Raw genomic sequence first — 15,819 nt, forward strand, 5'->3', positions numbered from 1 at the left:
CAACAGACGACTGGTTTCAGTCACCAGAGCTCTCCACTGCTGCCACCTCCACCCTGCTTTTTAACCAGGACAGTTTTACCGTTGGAGTCCGTCAAAGGTTTAATTTAAAAGTCCCTATAGATGCTTATAGCTAACCCAGCAGGCCTACTGGGAGCCTCATTTATGCTGTTCAGACTGAAAGGTAACACCACATTTGGCCAAGCAGTAAATAGGAAGGAAGAATCCCACTGACTACCACTCTCAGTTTGAACTTAACAGAAGTTGCCTGTTACACGGTAACTTTCCCACATCTTTTATATTCCAGTACTACCACAGGGAACAGCTGCTCCCACACTGCATGCCCAAGCCAAAGGGCTCATTTGGGTGGCTCACTCCTCTGAAGTAATTTAGGTCTCCAGATCAAAGTACATCTCTTGCATGTGATTCAGCATGGATTCACTTTGCCCTCTGTAAAAACACAGCACCTGGTTCAAACCCTCAAAGAATTTGCAGTGCCCTGCTTCCCATGGGCACAGAGAGCAAGTGGAAAAAATCCTGGTCAACTACCACCACGTGGCATGGACTCACCTGTCGGTAGCACACAAGGGGTCCCATCAGCATCCATCAGAGGTTTTGGCAGGTAAACCCTCTTCTCACAGGGAAATGGTTTTGTCGGAGGGACCAACATTCAAGGTGGTGAGTCACTGCTCAGTGGTCTAGTTCAACAGCTACTTTCAATACATATCATATCATCTGCTGAGAGGTTCTATACCAATGACTAAGCTTTAGAAGAGATCAGGCATTTCCTAACCCCTTCCTTAAATTACTACTGGATAATATGCACTGGTAATAACAGCAGTACAAATGGGGGTAAATTTACCATCACCTCATGTTAGAGGACACCTCATCTACACTGTTTATGTCACTACTTTTAATATCACGAACTGAAAAAGCATTTCTTCCATAAGGGCTTTCTCTTCTACACTTCAACACAGAATTATATTACACAAAGTATCTTAAATTAAAACTGACAGAGTTCAAAGTTAGTCCAGTTCAATGAGCTAATAAACAAAGAGGTCATTGGACTGTTAGTTTCATAGCCTGCATAACTTTAGAGTTAGGACACAGGAGAAGACAAAAAGATAGATATCAGTCTTATCCAAAGCTAGACAGGATTATTGTGGACTTTCCATCTCCTTCCATGACTGATCCTGATCTTTCTGTCCTTCCCACCTAGCACCGGCATCCTCCAATTTTTATTGCTTCTCTTGAGAAAGCACAACATCATAAGGCATCAGGTTTAGAGCTATATAGCAAGTTACACACAAACCTTGTTTGTCAAAATACTATGGCTATTCCAACACCTCCAGCAACGGATTGAGGTTTTATCCGGTAAAAACACTATTATATTTAAGAGAGAACATAGTTTAGTAGCCCAGTAAAGGGTATCTAAATTGATAAGATTACAGATACTGCCACAGAGCAAGAGATGACTGTTAGAAGCTTACCTTTCAATTAAGGCATACCATATATGCATAAACCTACTGATTCACAACCCACTTTTAAGCTTCCAACCCATGTTGAACCAGATGTACTAAAATTGTCACAGTAATAACATATTTCAGAATCCTGCGGTAATACTTGAACATACCAAAAAATCCAAAGATTTTTAAGACAATACAAAAACTCAAGTGTGTTTTGAATGCATTTCACAATGTGCAAAAATCAGAACTTGTGCTGGCAGCAACTTCAAAGGGTTAATCTTGTAATAGATATCTAACAAGATGTCTAACATCAATGCTACACTTAGATCAGAGCATCATTCTGAATTTTTCAGCTGATGAATTCATCCATTAGGTACAGTCAGAACTCAAATGTCTCTTCACATGTGGTTCAGGGAACGGATGTGAACTGATGTCTCCAAACAGTCAGGAGCAAAGCTCTAATACAACGTGTCACCTATTTCTCCTGTGCATTAAGTCTCTCCACAGAGATTTCTTTTGTCTCTGTTAGCTGTCAATGAAAAGATATTCTGAACATCTATTTTCAGCTTTCTTTCTTTCTGCTTTCACCTGTTACATCTGTGCTTTTTATTTTTATTTTTTTGGGGGGCGGGGGGGCGAGGAGAGATGGAGGTATATAACATTGTCCAAGCCTACCACACATTCCTAAATGCAGTCTGCTAATAAAAATGCATATGTATGCACTTCTATTTATTTCTCTATATACGTAATATTCCTATGTGGTAAGTATAGCTAATTAAACCAGAAACAACACCAAACTGGTAAATAACAGACATCCTACAACTCAAATTAATACCAAGGAAAAGGACAGCTCTGTAGTTCAAACACCCGAAATCAAGTCACATGGTTTTCAAGTTGTAGGAAATGTTCCAGAAAAGGAACCTTATGGAATTTCTGCATGCTGACCTACCAGACTGTGATAGGTCCCATCCACACTAGAGCCAGACTTCTGTGTTTTCAGCACTTCACCATAGTCTGCTGCATCAAAATTAGTCTTCCATACCATCACCTGCAGAAGAAAGGCAAGTGGCTAAGTTGTGTCTATTAAAACTTTTCACCCGCGTTAGCTTAGAGGTCAATTTTGTCAACTCATCAGAGAAGAAAAGGCAGCTAGGCACCAGGCTGACCTAAGAAAGCTTTGCCATCAATCACGTTAAAGAGCTGCTATTTGTAAACATGCTACTGAATAGAGCTGTACTATAACTTAATTCTCAGTGGGAAAGTGATCTCTTCCAACATTCCGTGAGTCAGGAATATCATGAAACCAGAGCTACCTAGATAACTTCAAAGCAACATCTTGATGAAAAGGAAAGATTAGTACTTTGAGATTAACGTTAGAGATCTTGAGCTGGTTTGTCAGCTAAATACCAAAATTAAGTCTGGCTTAAAGGCACCTTTTCTTCATAACACAGTATTTATTTCAGAAGAGATGAGGCGTTACAACTGGGCTTCTAACACAAAAAAAAAAACACTTCAACATATCAGGAGCAAATCTATGGAGTAAAATCCTTGACAATGACACTCTGTAAGTCGAAAAAGTTTAAGAGCATTGATCAATTATTTCAGAAGTCTGAAAGACATCTATGAATCTGATCAGTTCATTTTGGTTAACAGAAACATCAGTGTTTATGCTTCACTTGCAAGGTTTCATTCCCGCCTTCTGTGAAGTGTAAAAAGACTTTTTTGTACTTGCACAGTGAACCAGTAAGGCCATTCCACTGTGTAAAAGGAAGATATGATGCTGTTATTGGACAAACCATCTCTTGACGGCTTCACAGGTCAGTGAACTGAAGTGGTCAGCTAGCTGGACTAGATGAACTTTGAAGGTCCCTTCCAACTGAACTATTCTACTCTATTCAGTAAACATGCCTTTTCAGATGGGCTACATGTTGTTTATGAAGGAATTTAGACATTTTCTCTCTGACCTCTAGAGATATTCTTGATTATTGGCATTAGTTCTCATATTTCTCCTGGATCCGGAAAGCTAGTGTTTGATGAGATCTATTCCAGAGAAAAATCTTATACACAAAGACTAATGCTGTTTTTAATCCATACATATACGTGCAAGTTCTTTCTCCATGCACAAAAGGAAGCATTGCCTACATTTTCACATGTAAACCTGAGAGGAAAGAGGCAATTCCTTCACGAAAGCTAGGTCCAGGAAAGCCAACATTCCCAATACATGCACTCAGCAATACACACAACCTTGAGCTATGATGGTACTGATTGCCAAAAATGTCAGTAATATGAACACATGCCATAAATATACCTTTACAAAACAGCTTCTGGGGAAGCACTGCCATTTAGTCTCTCAATTAACAACACAAGGAGATGCTTTGAGGAGAAAGAATGAACCTAATTTGCAATGGCCATTACTCTGTTTAAAGAAATCCCAACCAAATGAAAGATAAACAGGACCTGATTAAAAAAAGAAAAAAAAAGTCTAAAGGAATTTACACAGTAGAAAAGTATAGGCTAACACATCCTCTCAAGATAAAAAATAAACAAAAGATTCTTGGCTATGCCCAGAAATCAAGAACAAAAATAGGATTTCTAAGAAGTTTTCTATAGAAAATAAATAACAATGAATTGCAACATAACTGCAACTCCCAGCATCATACTAGGGCTCTTTTGGGAGAAAGAAACAACAGCAGAAAACGCATACTTATTCCTTGTGTTAGATAAGCATTTCAAGAGCAAACCTTAATAAACCCCATGTAATTTTACAGGGAAAAGAAAAAAAAAATAGAAATGTCTCTCTTGAGATAGCCTGTTTAAAATCTTTTTTAAGAAAAAGAAAGGTGTTATTAAAGAGACAGGATGGTAAGCTATGCCACGTATCTTAGCATAAAATGAAGTTAAAATGCAGTAGATCATGTAACTGTCATGAACTACAGGCCTAGGACTGGTTTTGTTTCTTCCTTGATAGTATGCTGAAAACATATGTAAAAAAAAAAATGCAACTTATTTCAGCATGGTCTGGATGCATTGGATACGTTTTTGCTTTCTCCCAGGGAACAGAAAACCCAGCAGCTTTTAAACAAATGTGAATCGGGATTACAATTCAAAAGCAGAAGCAAAAGGAAGAGACAACTGCTATGTCCACAAAAGCACTTTACCAGCAGCATGACACACCTAGACAATCCCAGAGTACAAATGAAGCTCAGAGAAAAGTCCAGCTCTGACTCAGAAAGCCGTGCAGCTTTGCACCAGCTCCTCCCACCACCAGAAAGACTTGCAGCCTATGTTCATGTCCAATCAGACTCAAAGCCATCTGGGGAGATGGCATAGCCACAGCCTCTGAAATAAAACTGAAAGGGCAGATTTAAGGGAGAAGGAGAACCCTGAAGAACGTGAAATACAACCCCATGCCCTGTAGATCAATGGGCTCTGGGAGAGCATTCAGGGAAGCATCACCTCATTTCCTCAGATAGAAAACTCAGTGCTTAATATTTTTCACTTTCTTTTTCTCTTCTAAATACCATTTTTCCTCTCTTTGAAAGCAGTAAGATGCCTAAAAAACAGTAACGGGGCACATAACTATCAAATAAAAACAGTTACATACCTGTTCATCAGAACCTCCAGAGGCAAAGAAGTCTCCCGCTCTTGAAAACGCTACACAGGTGGCTGGACCCTGTGAATAAGTTTAAAAGAAGTGTTTAAAAAAAGTGGGAAAAAGCAACAACAAAGTGTTACAAGCTCCATTTACTATACCTTTACAAAGTATTTCTCTTTTAATATCAGCAGTCTAAAGACCAAGTTTCAACTACTCTTCTCTGTCAGGTAAACAGCCCACAATTAACGTGCTAAGCTTGCTGGCACTTATTGTTTCCCACATTTTTGCCTGCAGTTTAAGATACTCACTCTTCAATACCCACAGCACTGAGACAGAGCGAGGAACAAGCCAAGTTTTACAGCTTCAGCCTTTGCCTTGTTCCCCCTCAGTCATCCTCTTCCCTTTAGAAGTAGCATCTCCTAAAGCTCCTGTTCATCTTTTAAGAATTAGTGAAACTGAGTTTTGTTAAGCACAGACACCTGAAGGAAAGGTTCAAAGTAGAAAAGGAGGTTTACATACACAAAGACACACACAGCTCTGCATCAAATGGTGCATTGATAGACTATGAGAAGAAAAATACTCCAGCTACTGACAATTCTGAGCATTCACAAAACATAAGCCATTCCTCATAAAAACACAAGGTTTTTTAGAAGGAGTTGGAGCCTGGAAGATGGAGTCACCACTCCTCAAATTGCCAAGCCTTCAGAGTTTGTTTTCCAAGCTCCTCTTCACACCATGAGTATTAGAAACACGAATGAAAAACCCACCAAACCAAGATTTCCGCATAATCATACAGCTCCAGGGACTAGAACTTCAAGAACTACCGAAAATCTTCAAGACACTGACAGCACAAGACAACATATTTCACAGACCACTGTGTGCAATAGAATTGCCTTGGAAAAATCACATCTTTTCTCTGCACGCTTTCCCAACAGCCTGTCTTTGAAACATATACAGCTGCCACTAAGGGACAGCATAAAACACGACTGATCAATAGGTGGGATGAGATGCAAGAGATGAAAGACAATCAGTTCTATCACGAAGGAAAGGGATGTTTTCCTTTTCTTTGTTAGTTTTTTGTTTTTTAGTCATCACGTGCTCTCCCTATGTATTTATAGGATATTCCATGTAAGCTACTCACTACAGAAGACCCAAGAGTTAAAGCTCTTGTCATACCACTACGATGTAACTTCACAACATGCCTGACCAGCTATCAACCAAACCAATCAATTTGCAGTGATTAATTTGGCCAAGGTTAGAAGCATTTCAAATCAAGGAATCTGTACAAGCAGAATAACTGAATGCACAAGACTCACAGCAGAATCCAATTCTTCTTCTTGGAGACTTGGTTGTCAAGAATCCACAAAGTACAAGATCGTGGTTCTCAGCACAGGAAGAAGAAAAAGGCACGGTTTGCTGAGGAGCACTGGAAAGAAGAACAGGTGGCAGAAGAGCGGCAGACGGAGCAGCGCAGCAGCACGAACAGGTACCTGCAGCACCACTGGAGAATGCAAGAAGCAGGCGGGCACTCCTTACACACAGTTGTTTGCCATTTTTAAGCTACAAGCTATGATCTATGCAGGCTTATGATAGTTGTCATGTTGTTAAGTGAAATGTAGAAGTCTGGCTTAAAACAGCTTTTCTCCTAATAGTTTTGGAGAACAGATGCAAGAATGAATGCATCCAGGATCACTGTCATACAGCACAGGCACTGGCATTTTGAAGAAGCCTTGCACTTAAAAAAAAAAAAAAAAAAGTCATTTCTGAGAGACTTTAAGTGGTACTGACTGCTAAAGCACTACTTGAGCAAAAGCATGCATCTCACACCATGAATTCATTTTAATATATTTTCAACCTTTAAGCAAGCATGAGGGAGGAAACACACAGGAAGGATGAGGCAGGCATCTTCTGACATGCAGCTAAACAGAGCTGGGAAATCGGTAAGTTTGTTCGAGCACAGGCACCACAGACAAACTATTCTGGTTAGAATAAACAGGCAAGGATCCAGTAAGGAGGTTTTATGTCAACTGCTAAACCCACTGTCTTGCAGACTGTTCTAAGCTTCTCCTCACTCTACATCAAGTTACAAGGATGGACTGTTCTAATAAGAGTTCATGTCTTCCCAAAGGGCACTGCACGGGAATTCCAGATCCAGCTTATTTCTGGTTTCCCTTTATTCTTTACTTAAAAAAATACTAAGAAGAACAAATGCATCACTATAAATCCTGAAGCTTGACAAATACATAATGATTACATTCAGGACAAATGCACAACTGTCATTGCAACGTCTGTCCTACAGTCCACTGTGCTTTCAAATGTGCTGGCACAAGATTATGCCAGCAATACTGTGTCTCAATGTGTTCATGCCTAGTGTGAAGAGTTTTAGCCTCCTTAAAAAGCCACTAAGGTAATTCTATATTGTCGTTTCACCTGAAGTAATTTCAAAAGGTTTCTGGAGCCTTCCATTAGGAAGATCTCGTTCTGGAGACATCTTGCCAGAATTGATCTTGTAGCAGCGATTTCAAAGTGCATGCACAATCATTAGTGTAACTAAGCTTGCTCAACCAACACAGCATTAAATACTGCAGATATTTCCAACCAGAGAGACTGCCGTCACTCAGCCGAGACAAAACATGCTTATGGTGCCTTCTCCCACCCACTTCCTCCAACCATTCAGCTCTCTGACAACACCAGGAGTGCAGATTCTCTAAAGGAATTGAAAAAACAAGAGACAAGTAAGCAGAACAAGTACATAGCCAGAGAACTGCACAGGGGTGAATACTGCTCAAAGATAAAGTTTTTTGAATCAAGTGGGAAATGTAACAGAAGAGAACAATTTATGCTGTTGGTGCACTGTCAGGGTATCAGACGCTGTATTTTAAAGAATTGGCTCCTGGAAATACAGAAGTTGAGCTCTAACTAATAATCCAGTAAGGGTCGGGAGGGCAAGAAACCATTCAAGGCTTTGCTTAAGACAAAACGTTCAGGAACAGGACAAAGTGTAGAACACTGGAGAACAGTAGTGTATTTGTGAATCGTTTTTTAATCAGTCTACCTATTTCAGTGTATTTAGTCAAAATTTCGCACAATAAAAATCACATCAAAACAGGCACTGAACTGACTCCAAAGTCATGCCATTCTGAAGGGGGGAAAAAAAAGAAAAAAGGAAGTAGAGCAGAACACATTCCTCCCAAAATAGAAACTGATATCAAAGGCTGAATGTGCCTTTATAAGTTGACATAAGAGGAACAAACAAGTCGATAGACACAACACCCTCTCCAGATTTGCTGACATAAATTACGTGAAAAGTCTTTTTGATACATGTACTTACAGCAATCCCCCCAGATATAACAGGTTTGCTGTAGCAACATACAAATAATAATTTGCCAAATATTTAAACTGTTAAATACTCTTTTAAATTGACCTTTTAAACAAACGTGAAAAAGTCACGCATAGTAAAAAAAGCCAGTGATTAGGCATAGCCTAGCTTGCATTCATTCCAGGTAAGCATGGTGGAGATACAACCTATTTGTGATGCAGTCCTGGACAACAGGTACGTGGTTGGAGACTGAAGAATTTAAAGCCTCCTTCAGATGTTTTTTTCCTTTAAACTTACTGTCTGCATTAAAAGTGGCAAAAAGCAGCAGTTGCATATTCTTCTAGCCAAGTTGTAGGAAGAATTTGAGGCTTATTTCCCATGCAGCTAGAACATGTGAGGTGCAACCTTCTCATAATGCCCTAAGGGTTCAGGAGCTCCCGTTACTGATACCAAGATACCAAGGCAGCAGTAGAAAACATTTCTATTTAGTCCTCAGCACACCAACAACATGAAGACTGTCAGGTTTTTGTGCACCTCAGAGTTTGAAATAATAGGTTTTGGTGATACTGGGAGAGAAGTGAAGGAAGCCTGAGGAAAAATACAAAGAGCAAAAAGCCATTCACTGGAATTGTTGAGTGGGAAGAACATCACCACTGATCAATATTCAACTCATCTCCTCCGGTAAGGGAGCAGCACCAGGCAGGGTAGAGACAAACCCCAGGGAGCCCTGAAAGGAACAAACAGCTCCCACAATGGATGCAGCAGAGAAACCTGGAAACACACATACTTACATGGAAAAAAAAAAAAGAAAAAGAAAAAGAAAAAAAGAGAAAGCCATACAAAAGGAATGATAACGGGATCAAACCTAGCCCTTCGCAGCCAAGATCCCAATGAACAAGATTTGGGCAAGATGAGACAGCCATAGCATGGTAGCTGAAACTCCAGGTGCCATCCTACTTTCAGCTGCCTACATCTGTATGAAAGGGGAGGCACAGTGTCTCACACAATCTAATTAATGTGCAGGCTACCCCCAAGAGACAGCAACAACTTTCTCTTTCCCCACCTTTGTGTTCTCCCATTTCCTACAGATCGAGGCTAATGATCACGTCATTTATTGCTCTAGCAATTCATCTTGATCAGCTTATGCAAAACAAAGTGCAGCTTTAAGAAAAGATACTCAGAATTATTCTGAATGGCTTTAATGTAGTCTGCCTGCATTGTCTAAAGGGATGGTATCCAAAGGCAGGACACAGATTACAGCACTGAATGACTGGCAGGATGATGGCAGCATCTGTAACGATTGACAAAAGCATGACAAGACACACGAGGACGAGCATCCCTGAAAACATAATCTTTCAAAAGGTGAAGCTAAAAAACAGATCACTCTAAAGAAATACTGAAGAAATAGGCCAGGAGTTTGGTTTGGAGAAATGGAAATAAGCCTGGAGCAGAGTCGTACCTACATGCAGATCACAGGTAAATGGGTACCATCTATCCAAAGCTAGCGCACAATCACAGAGAAAGCCCTCTTGAAAGCTTTTCCTCCCCAGTAGAACCAGTAAAGGAAAGGGGACACATGATTTCAAGAACAGCAGGGCCAACACTACCAATTTAAGTCAAGAGAGAACAGACTTCTGAGCTTCAGCTATGAACAGAGCTAAGATTTTGGCTTTAGAGTAACAGACGGAAAAAGAGCCAGGCTGTCACAGGTCCAGGATTAAACCAGAGGAAAGAAGTTTAACGATGCACGTTCTTCAAGATGAAAGGAATAGCAGAGAGGTAATTGGAGAGACAAGTGGGGTCAACAATGCTGGCAGAATTATTTAATCTTATTATTTTTTTTTTAATCTGGGAGAAAATAATACATACCAGACAAGAGCCAGATAGATTAAGGGAGATGCCGAGAGCTGGTACAAGGCATAACTGGGGGAAGTGAGTAATTTAATTCAAAGAGAGCTGCTTCTCCTGCTGCCCACAGGGAAAAGAGGGAATATATCATCCAGTACATTCATTCAAACTCTCTTGGAACAAATGAACTAATGCAATGAAGAAAAAGGAGATGTGAATGGTGATGAGGTCTGAGGAGCAGATCAGAGGCAGCAACATGCATGCTGGAATCCCAGGCATGAGATAATCAGTTCAAGGAATGAAAAATAAACAGGGCAGTCATTGCCACTGCTCACATTGCTTTCAACAGCTCCACAGCACAGGAGAAAGATGGCAAACAGATGGACCTGCAAAGGACAATGGGTAGAGGAGCAAGAGATGGAAAAAGTGATCAGGACAACTAGGAAAACACCAAGAGTGGGTGAGAAAACAAACAAATGCATTTGAGCATCGAACAGCACAGATGGTCTGAGATGACATGTTGACCATCTTACTGGTGTCATCAGCAGAGATCAGTGAAGGGAGTTCACTGAAGGCTGATTCAAATTAACAGGTCTTCTAGTAAGGAGAGAGCACTGAGCAAAAACCTCATGTTCAATGATAAACTTGCTTGCAGCAAGGAACACCCAGCTATGAAGATCCACAGAAAAGGTGAAAGATGGGTCTGGAGAAGAAAGCTGCATTCAGGTAGGAAGGCAGAGCCAGGAGGAAGCATAAGGGGCAGTAAAGGTAATAAAAGGTGACAACTAACACAGGTGTTTCACAGTCTGGTACAGGATGCAATACGTATCCTGCAGAAGAAGCATCAGACAGGAAAATCCAGATCTTAAAGAGATGAGCTAGGGACAAAAAATGGAGAAAAAAGTTATAAAAGCCAGGGATGCTTGTTGTCCTTTACAAACAGCATGGATATCCCAAAGACAACATGGAGAGAGGAGATGGTATTATATACTGGCAAATCAGGAGGTGCAGAGCAGAGCTGAGTGTTGTCCCCAGGTGGGTACAGGGTGGCAAAAGATAGGGGGCATGGAAAGAATCTGCATTCCACAGGCTAAGAACAAGAGGGGAAAAAAAAAAAAGTTTAGCTACAGAAAGGTGGATTCCTAGAAACTCACAATGATGGTGACAGCACAAAGGACAGAAAGGAAGAGGGAAAGAAAATTAAGGAGAAAAGCATAAAGGATGGAGGTGGTAATGGCAATAAGAGCCTTCCTCCACCACAAGTTAGGTGTCCTACAGCTTAGCACAGGGAAAAACAGTCCTACTTCCCCACCATACTGGCACCTTGTAATTGCATCGCCAGTAGCTTTTCAATTCCTGAGAGCTTCGGTTAAAAAAAAAAATAAAAAATAACATGCAAGAGAAGAATAGAGCCCCCATTTCCTTTTAACACCTGAAATGCTAATCTAAAGCCAACTGCATATTCTAACGCCCTTCTCTCCCTTTGCTGATCCACTTCTAGGTCGCCTTGAGATGTCCTCACACCCTCCAGAGATGGCTGGGCCTGCATGGATGCTTAATGCCACCTCGGAAGAGCTGGCAGCAGAGGCTAAAGGAACACATTCATTTCCTGCACACCTGCTCAGAAGATCTTGCCCTTACGTTAACCAGCAAAGCAGAGAGCACTTATGCCACCCAGGTAGGTAGAATGCAGCTACTTCATAGTCTGAGTTGAGGTTGCTTGGAGAACTGTAACTTTGCATTTTCTGGCTTCCTATTTATAAATATAACCATGCAGATGTTTTCTAAATATTTACCAAGAACTTCCATCCATTCCACTACAGAAGTTGTCTGGAAATGCTCCAACCACCCCAAAAGGCAGACAGCACCGTATACATACTTGCTCTTCTCCAGCAACTATCCAGAGGTGACTTACAAGCCCCAAAACATTCTGTTCCTCCACGATGATTCAGTACCAGAGGTGGACTTACATACCAACCCGATGTCTCATCTGTATGGGCTTAGGCAACAGTACTTCACAGCCCGAAGCACTCCAGAATTCAAATATGCAGCACAGTACAGAATGATATTCCACAGCTGCAAGATGTCAACTCCAAGCTGCAAGCTCCCATCTCTAACGATCCTTCTGCTACAACACGGCCAGCTCCATTACAATTTTAAAAGACAGCAATGTAAACTTGGCAATCCTCCCTATGTAAACTACAGCTAATCAGCTGGTAACAAAATCCTGGCGCTCCAGCAGTTGCGTCAAAGTATGTCTAAAGAACCTTAAGACTTTTTCCTTCAAGTGTCTGCTTGCATGCAGCCTTCCCAGAACAACATAACAGCAGTCAGCTGTCAGAATAAGAACTAAGGACCAACACAGTCACCCACACAAAGTCACAACTCAAGAATGTCTTCAGAACAGGCTGTTCATTTGGTGACTAACCCACAACCCTCGCTTAAAGAGGCGAATCTACTTAGTGACCAAAAAAATCCACCCCCACTTCATTTTTAGCCACTTTCAGATACTGGCAGAAATCACAGTGAGACTGGAGGAAAAAGCCCTGAGTATGCCATAGCCCCCATTTATATACCACAGAAGCAGGCTAGAGAAGCAGCCAGCACAGGAATCTACCCCAGCAGCTTCTGATGAAAGCACTGCGTGTTGTCCCTGCGGGTTGGTTACTGTGAACAAAGCAAAGTTTATCACAAGCTTTAAGTGGAAAAGATGTATCTGTCAAATCAGGCATTAAAAACCCCACAACAATACAGCACATACCAGCAGAGTGAATGCCAGCCCAGGGCAATGCCAGGACTGGTTCTATACCCATCTCACCTTAATGTAATACCCTGAAAGAAGACCAGAAAGCACTGCCAGCCACTTTTATAATTCTACTCGTTTCCAGACTAACAGAGATATAATCCTGAAACGGCAACAACCCTTCAGCTGGGCTGCTGTCACAGCGTTTCCAGTGCCAGCTTGGTAACATCTGTCACTCTCTCCTGGTTATCTCACTGATAGGAAACAGTGTGGGGTGGGGAATAATAATGAAGGAGCTTTGACCCTACATCTCAACAGACAACTCAATAAACAGTTATTTTGCAGAAGTGCTGAGTTTAGTAGAGCATCAGTCTAAAAGGGACTTTCTACTAATTCTGAACACTTCCATCACCAAAATCGATTTCAGATACTCAAAGCTATTTTTTTGTGCAACTGCACTCTGTGAGAAGTTTAGAAGGGAGGAAGGAATGGAAAGCAGGTTCAGCCTCTAACCAAACAATAACCAGCCACATCACTTTCTAAGAGAAGAATTAAAGGTATCAAGATCCACTGTCCCTCCAGACTTACCCTTTTCCAGAAAGCTACTTCCTAAGCACTTGCGTAACCAATTAATGCAAAGGACAAATATGAAAATGAGATTAGGACAACAGGTAAAAGCCTTGCAGCCCTATCTGATCCACCCAGTCTAGTTTTCAAAATAAGAAAGTTTTATGCAGATGAGGTTTATGTGTTGGGATACTCAGTATTTATTATCTTTTCTTCATATCTTTGTCTCATTCTTTTCAGCATTTAAACCCTTTGGTCAGTTTTATCAGATCCTGTCTTGAAGTAGAGCTTTAAGTATGAGACTGTTACATTTACTCATTAAAATCATGAAAAATAAGAGAAGTTTACTAATACACTATAAGAGAGAAGTTGCAGAACAACTTCAACCTTTTTTTAGGTATCAGACAATGCAATCACTAAACATAAAGCCACAAGAAGCCAGAATTATCAATTTTGCAGCTTACACAGATGCCATTATTGACCAGAACCACGCCTCCAACAGCTTCAGGCTGTGATTTTCCCCAGCTAGTACTGATGGCTCAAAACAGCCTCAATAATAACTGAGGGACAAGTAGATTAGGAATGTCTGTTCTTTGTCCCTTTAGAAAGGGAATCTTTAAAACAGGTTTGCTTTTTCAGAACTTTGAGCCCCACTCAATGCGGGCAATGAAATTAGTTTATTTATTTCCATTTAACATTTTAAAAGAGAGCTCTAAGCATTCATATAATAAACCTTACAAGCAACACATCCAGCAGCATAATACTAATAGGCCAATCAGTTAAACTTACCCAGCCAGCAGCATTTATCACCTTCAATTATTTAATTCAGTCAACTAACAAAATGGAAATGTGTGCCCAAATAACATCCCAAAATGCATCTCCTCCATTTTACCACTACCGTTTGCAAGTGTCCTATCAGACAACCAGCATTTACGTTCACAACACGTCAGAAGGCCAAGTGCTATTTGCACCTCTTTAGAGAGGGAGACGGTCTGAGCTGCAGTACAGAGACTGCACGACGGGGTTAGAGTCTGGAGCACAGCACTGATGTGTCCCTTCAGTCTTAGACTTGCATCCCCAGTGTTGAAGCTCCCCGTCTGCCTCATTTCCTTATCCTCTCCACTCCTGCCTTATCTCCTTTCCTCCCTATATGCCTTCCCTCCAAAACACTGACCTCAAAGGTTTTCGTTATTATCGTTATTATTTTAATAAGCAAGGAATTTTTCAAAAGATTTTTGGATACAAAGAGTGAAATCTAAGGCTCGAGCACAGATCTGCCCAGTACGTTGTGGGTTTGTATGTCACTGTATGAAAGGCTTTTCCTCACCTGGTGACCATGGAGAGTATACAGAAGTCTTCCTTCCAGCAAGTCCAGAATTTTAAGAGTTGAATCATTGGAAGCAGTAACCAGGTAATTTCCAGAGGGATGAAAGGAAAGACTGTTTACCACAGCACTGTGCACTAAGGATAGAAAAAACATACACAAAGAATCACCGAGACCAGTTTACATAAGCCCAAGGCAAAAGAATAAAATAAAGTACAAACACATTCCGATTTTCTGTTACAAAGTTTAACAGGAAAATTATCATGGGGGAAACATTCCACAAAAATCTTCAAAGCACTGGAGAACAAGGGCAGTATTCAAATTCTTGTAAAGATAGGTATAACTTTACTGAAATGAAAAAGGAAGCTTTCCAATTATTCTAAAAGAGTTAAGACTACAAAAGCTTCAAGTGTAGCCCTAAAATGTAACTACGTGCACAAGTGAACTATATGATTTTGTGACAGAGCTGGATGTTGGCATATTTTACTACAGGGGAGCTGCTGTTCTTGCTCCCAAGTAATTAATAAAAAATAAAATAAAATCTATAAGCTAGTACATTAAGGAGAAGACTGAAATTACTATGAAAGAAAAACTCAAAATTGGTATTGCATAGGTTTTGTTTCATTTTTCTTCTTTTTCTTTTAAGTTTACTGACTCTAAGACTAAGTTTAAGAGGAACTAGGAAAGAAGAACCAGCAACTTGAAAATGGTCCAGCATAAACATTATTTCTTCAGCCATCCGATTCCCCTTACCAAAAAAAAATATAATTAAATAACAAATATGAGTAGACAAACTGTTAGAGCATGAACTTCCAATGAAGTGATCCTTCTTGCACAAAGACAAAGCCTAAGAGTTATTTTGAAGGGAGCTAAAGAAAATGCTCTAGGAAAAAAGTCAAACTACACTTTTATACTCACTAGAACATTAAACATCTACCAAATGTAGGAATTCCCCCCCGC

General features: G+C 40.5%; 1 protein-coding gene across 4 annotated transcripts in view; it reads right to left on the bottom strand.

Annotated features, from left to right (window-relative positions):
• Positions 1-15,819, bottom strand: part of POC1A (POC1 centriolar protein A) — a 57,218-nt gene that overhangs the window by 27,496 nt on the left and 13,903 nt on the right. For all 4 annotated transcript variants that reach the window (XM_035546841.2, XM_035546837.2, XM_035546839.2 and 1 more), the window contains exons 7-9: positions 14,863-14,996; positions 5,068-5,136; positions 2,413-2,511 (exon numbers count right to left, since the gene is read on the bottom strand). In XM_035546841.2, coding sequence (XP_035402734.1) covers positions 2,413-2,511; positions 5,068-5,136; positions 14,863-14,996 — 302 coding nt within the window. The remainder of the gene's footprint in view (positions 1-2,412; positions 2,512-5,067; positions 5,137-14,862; positions 14,997-15,819) is intronic.

This window comes from Cygnus atratus, chromosome 10, assembly GCF_013377495.2.
Source record: "Cygnus atratus isolate AKBS03 ecotype Queensland, Australia chromosome 10, CAtr_DNAZoo_HiC_assembly, whole genome shotgun sequence".
Taxonomy (NCBI): Eukaryota; Metazoa; Chordata; class Aves; order Anseriformes; family Anatidae; genus Cygnus; species Cygnus atratus.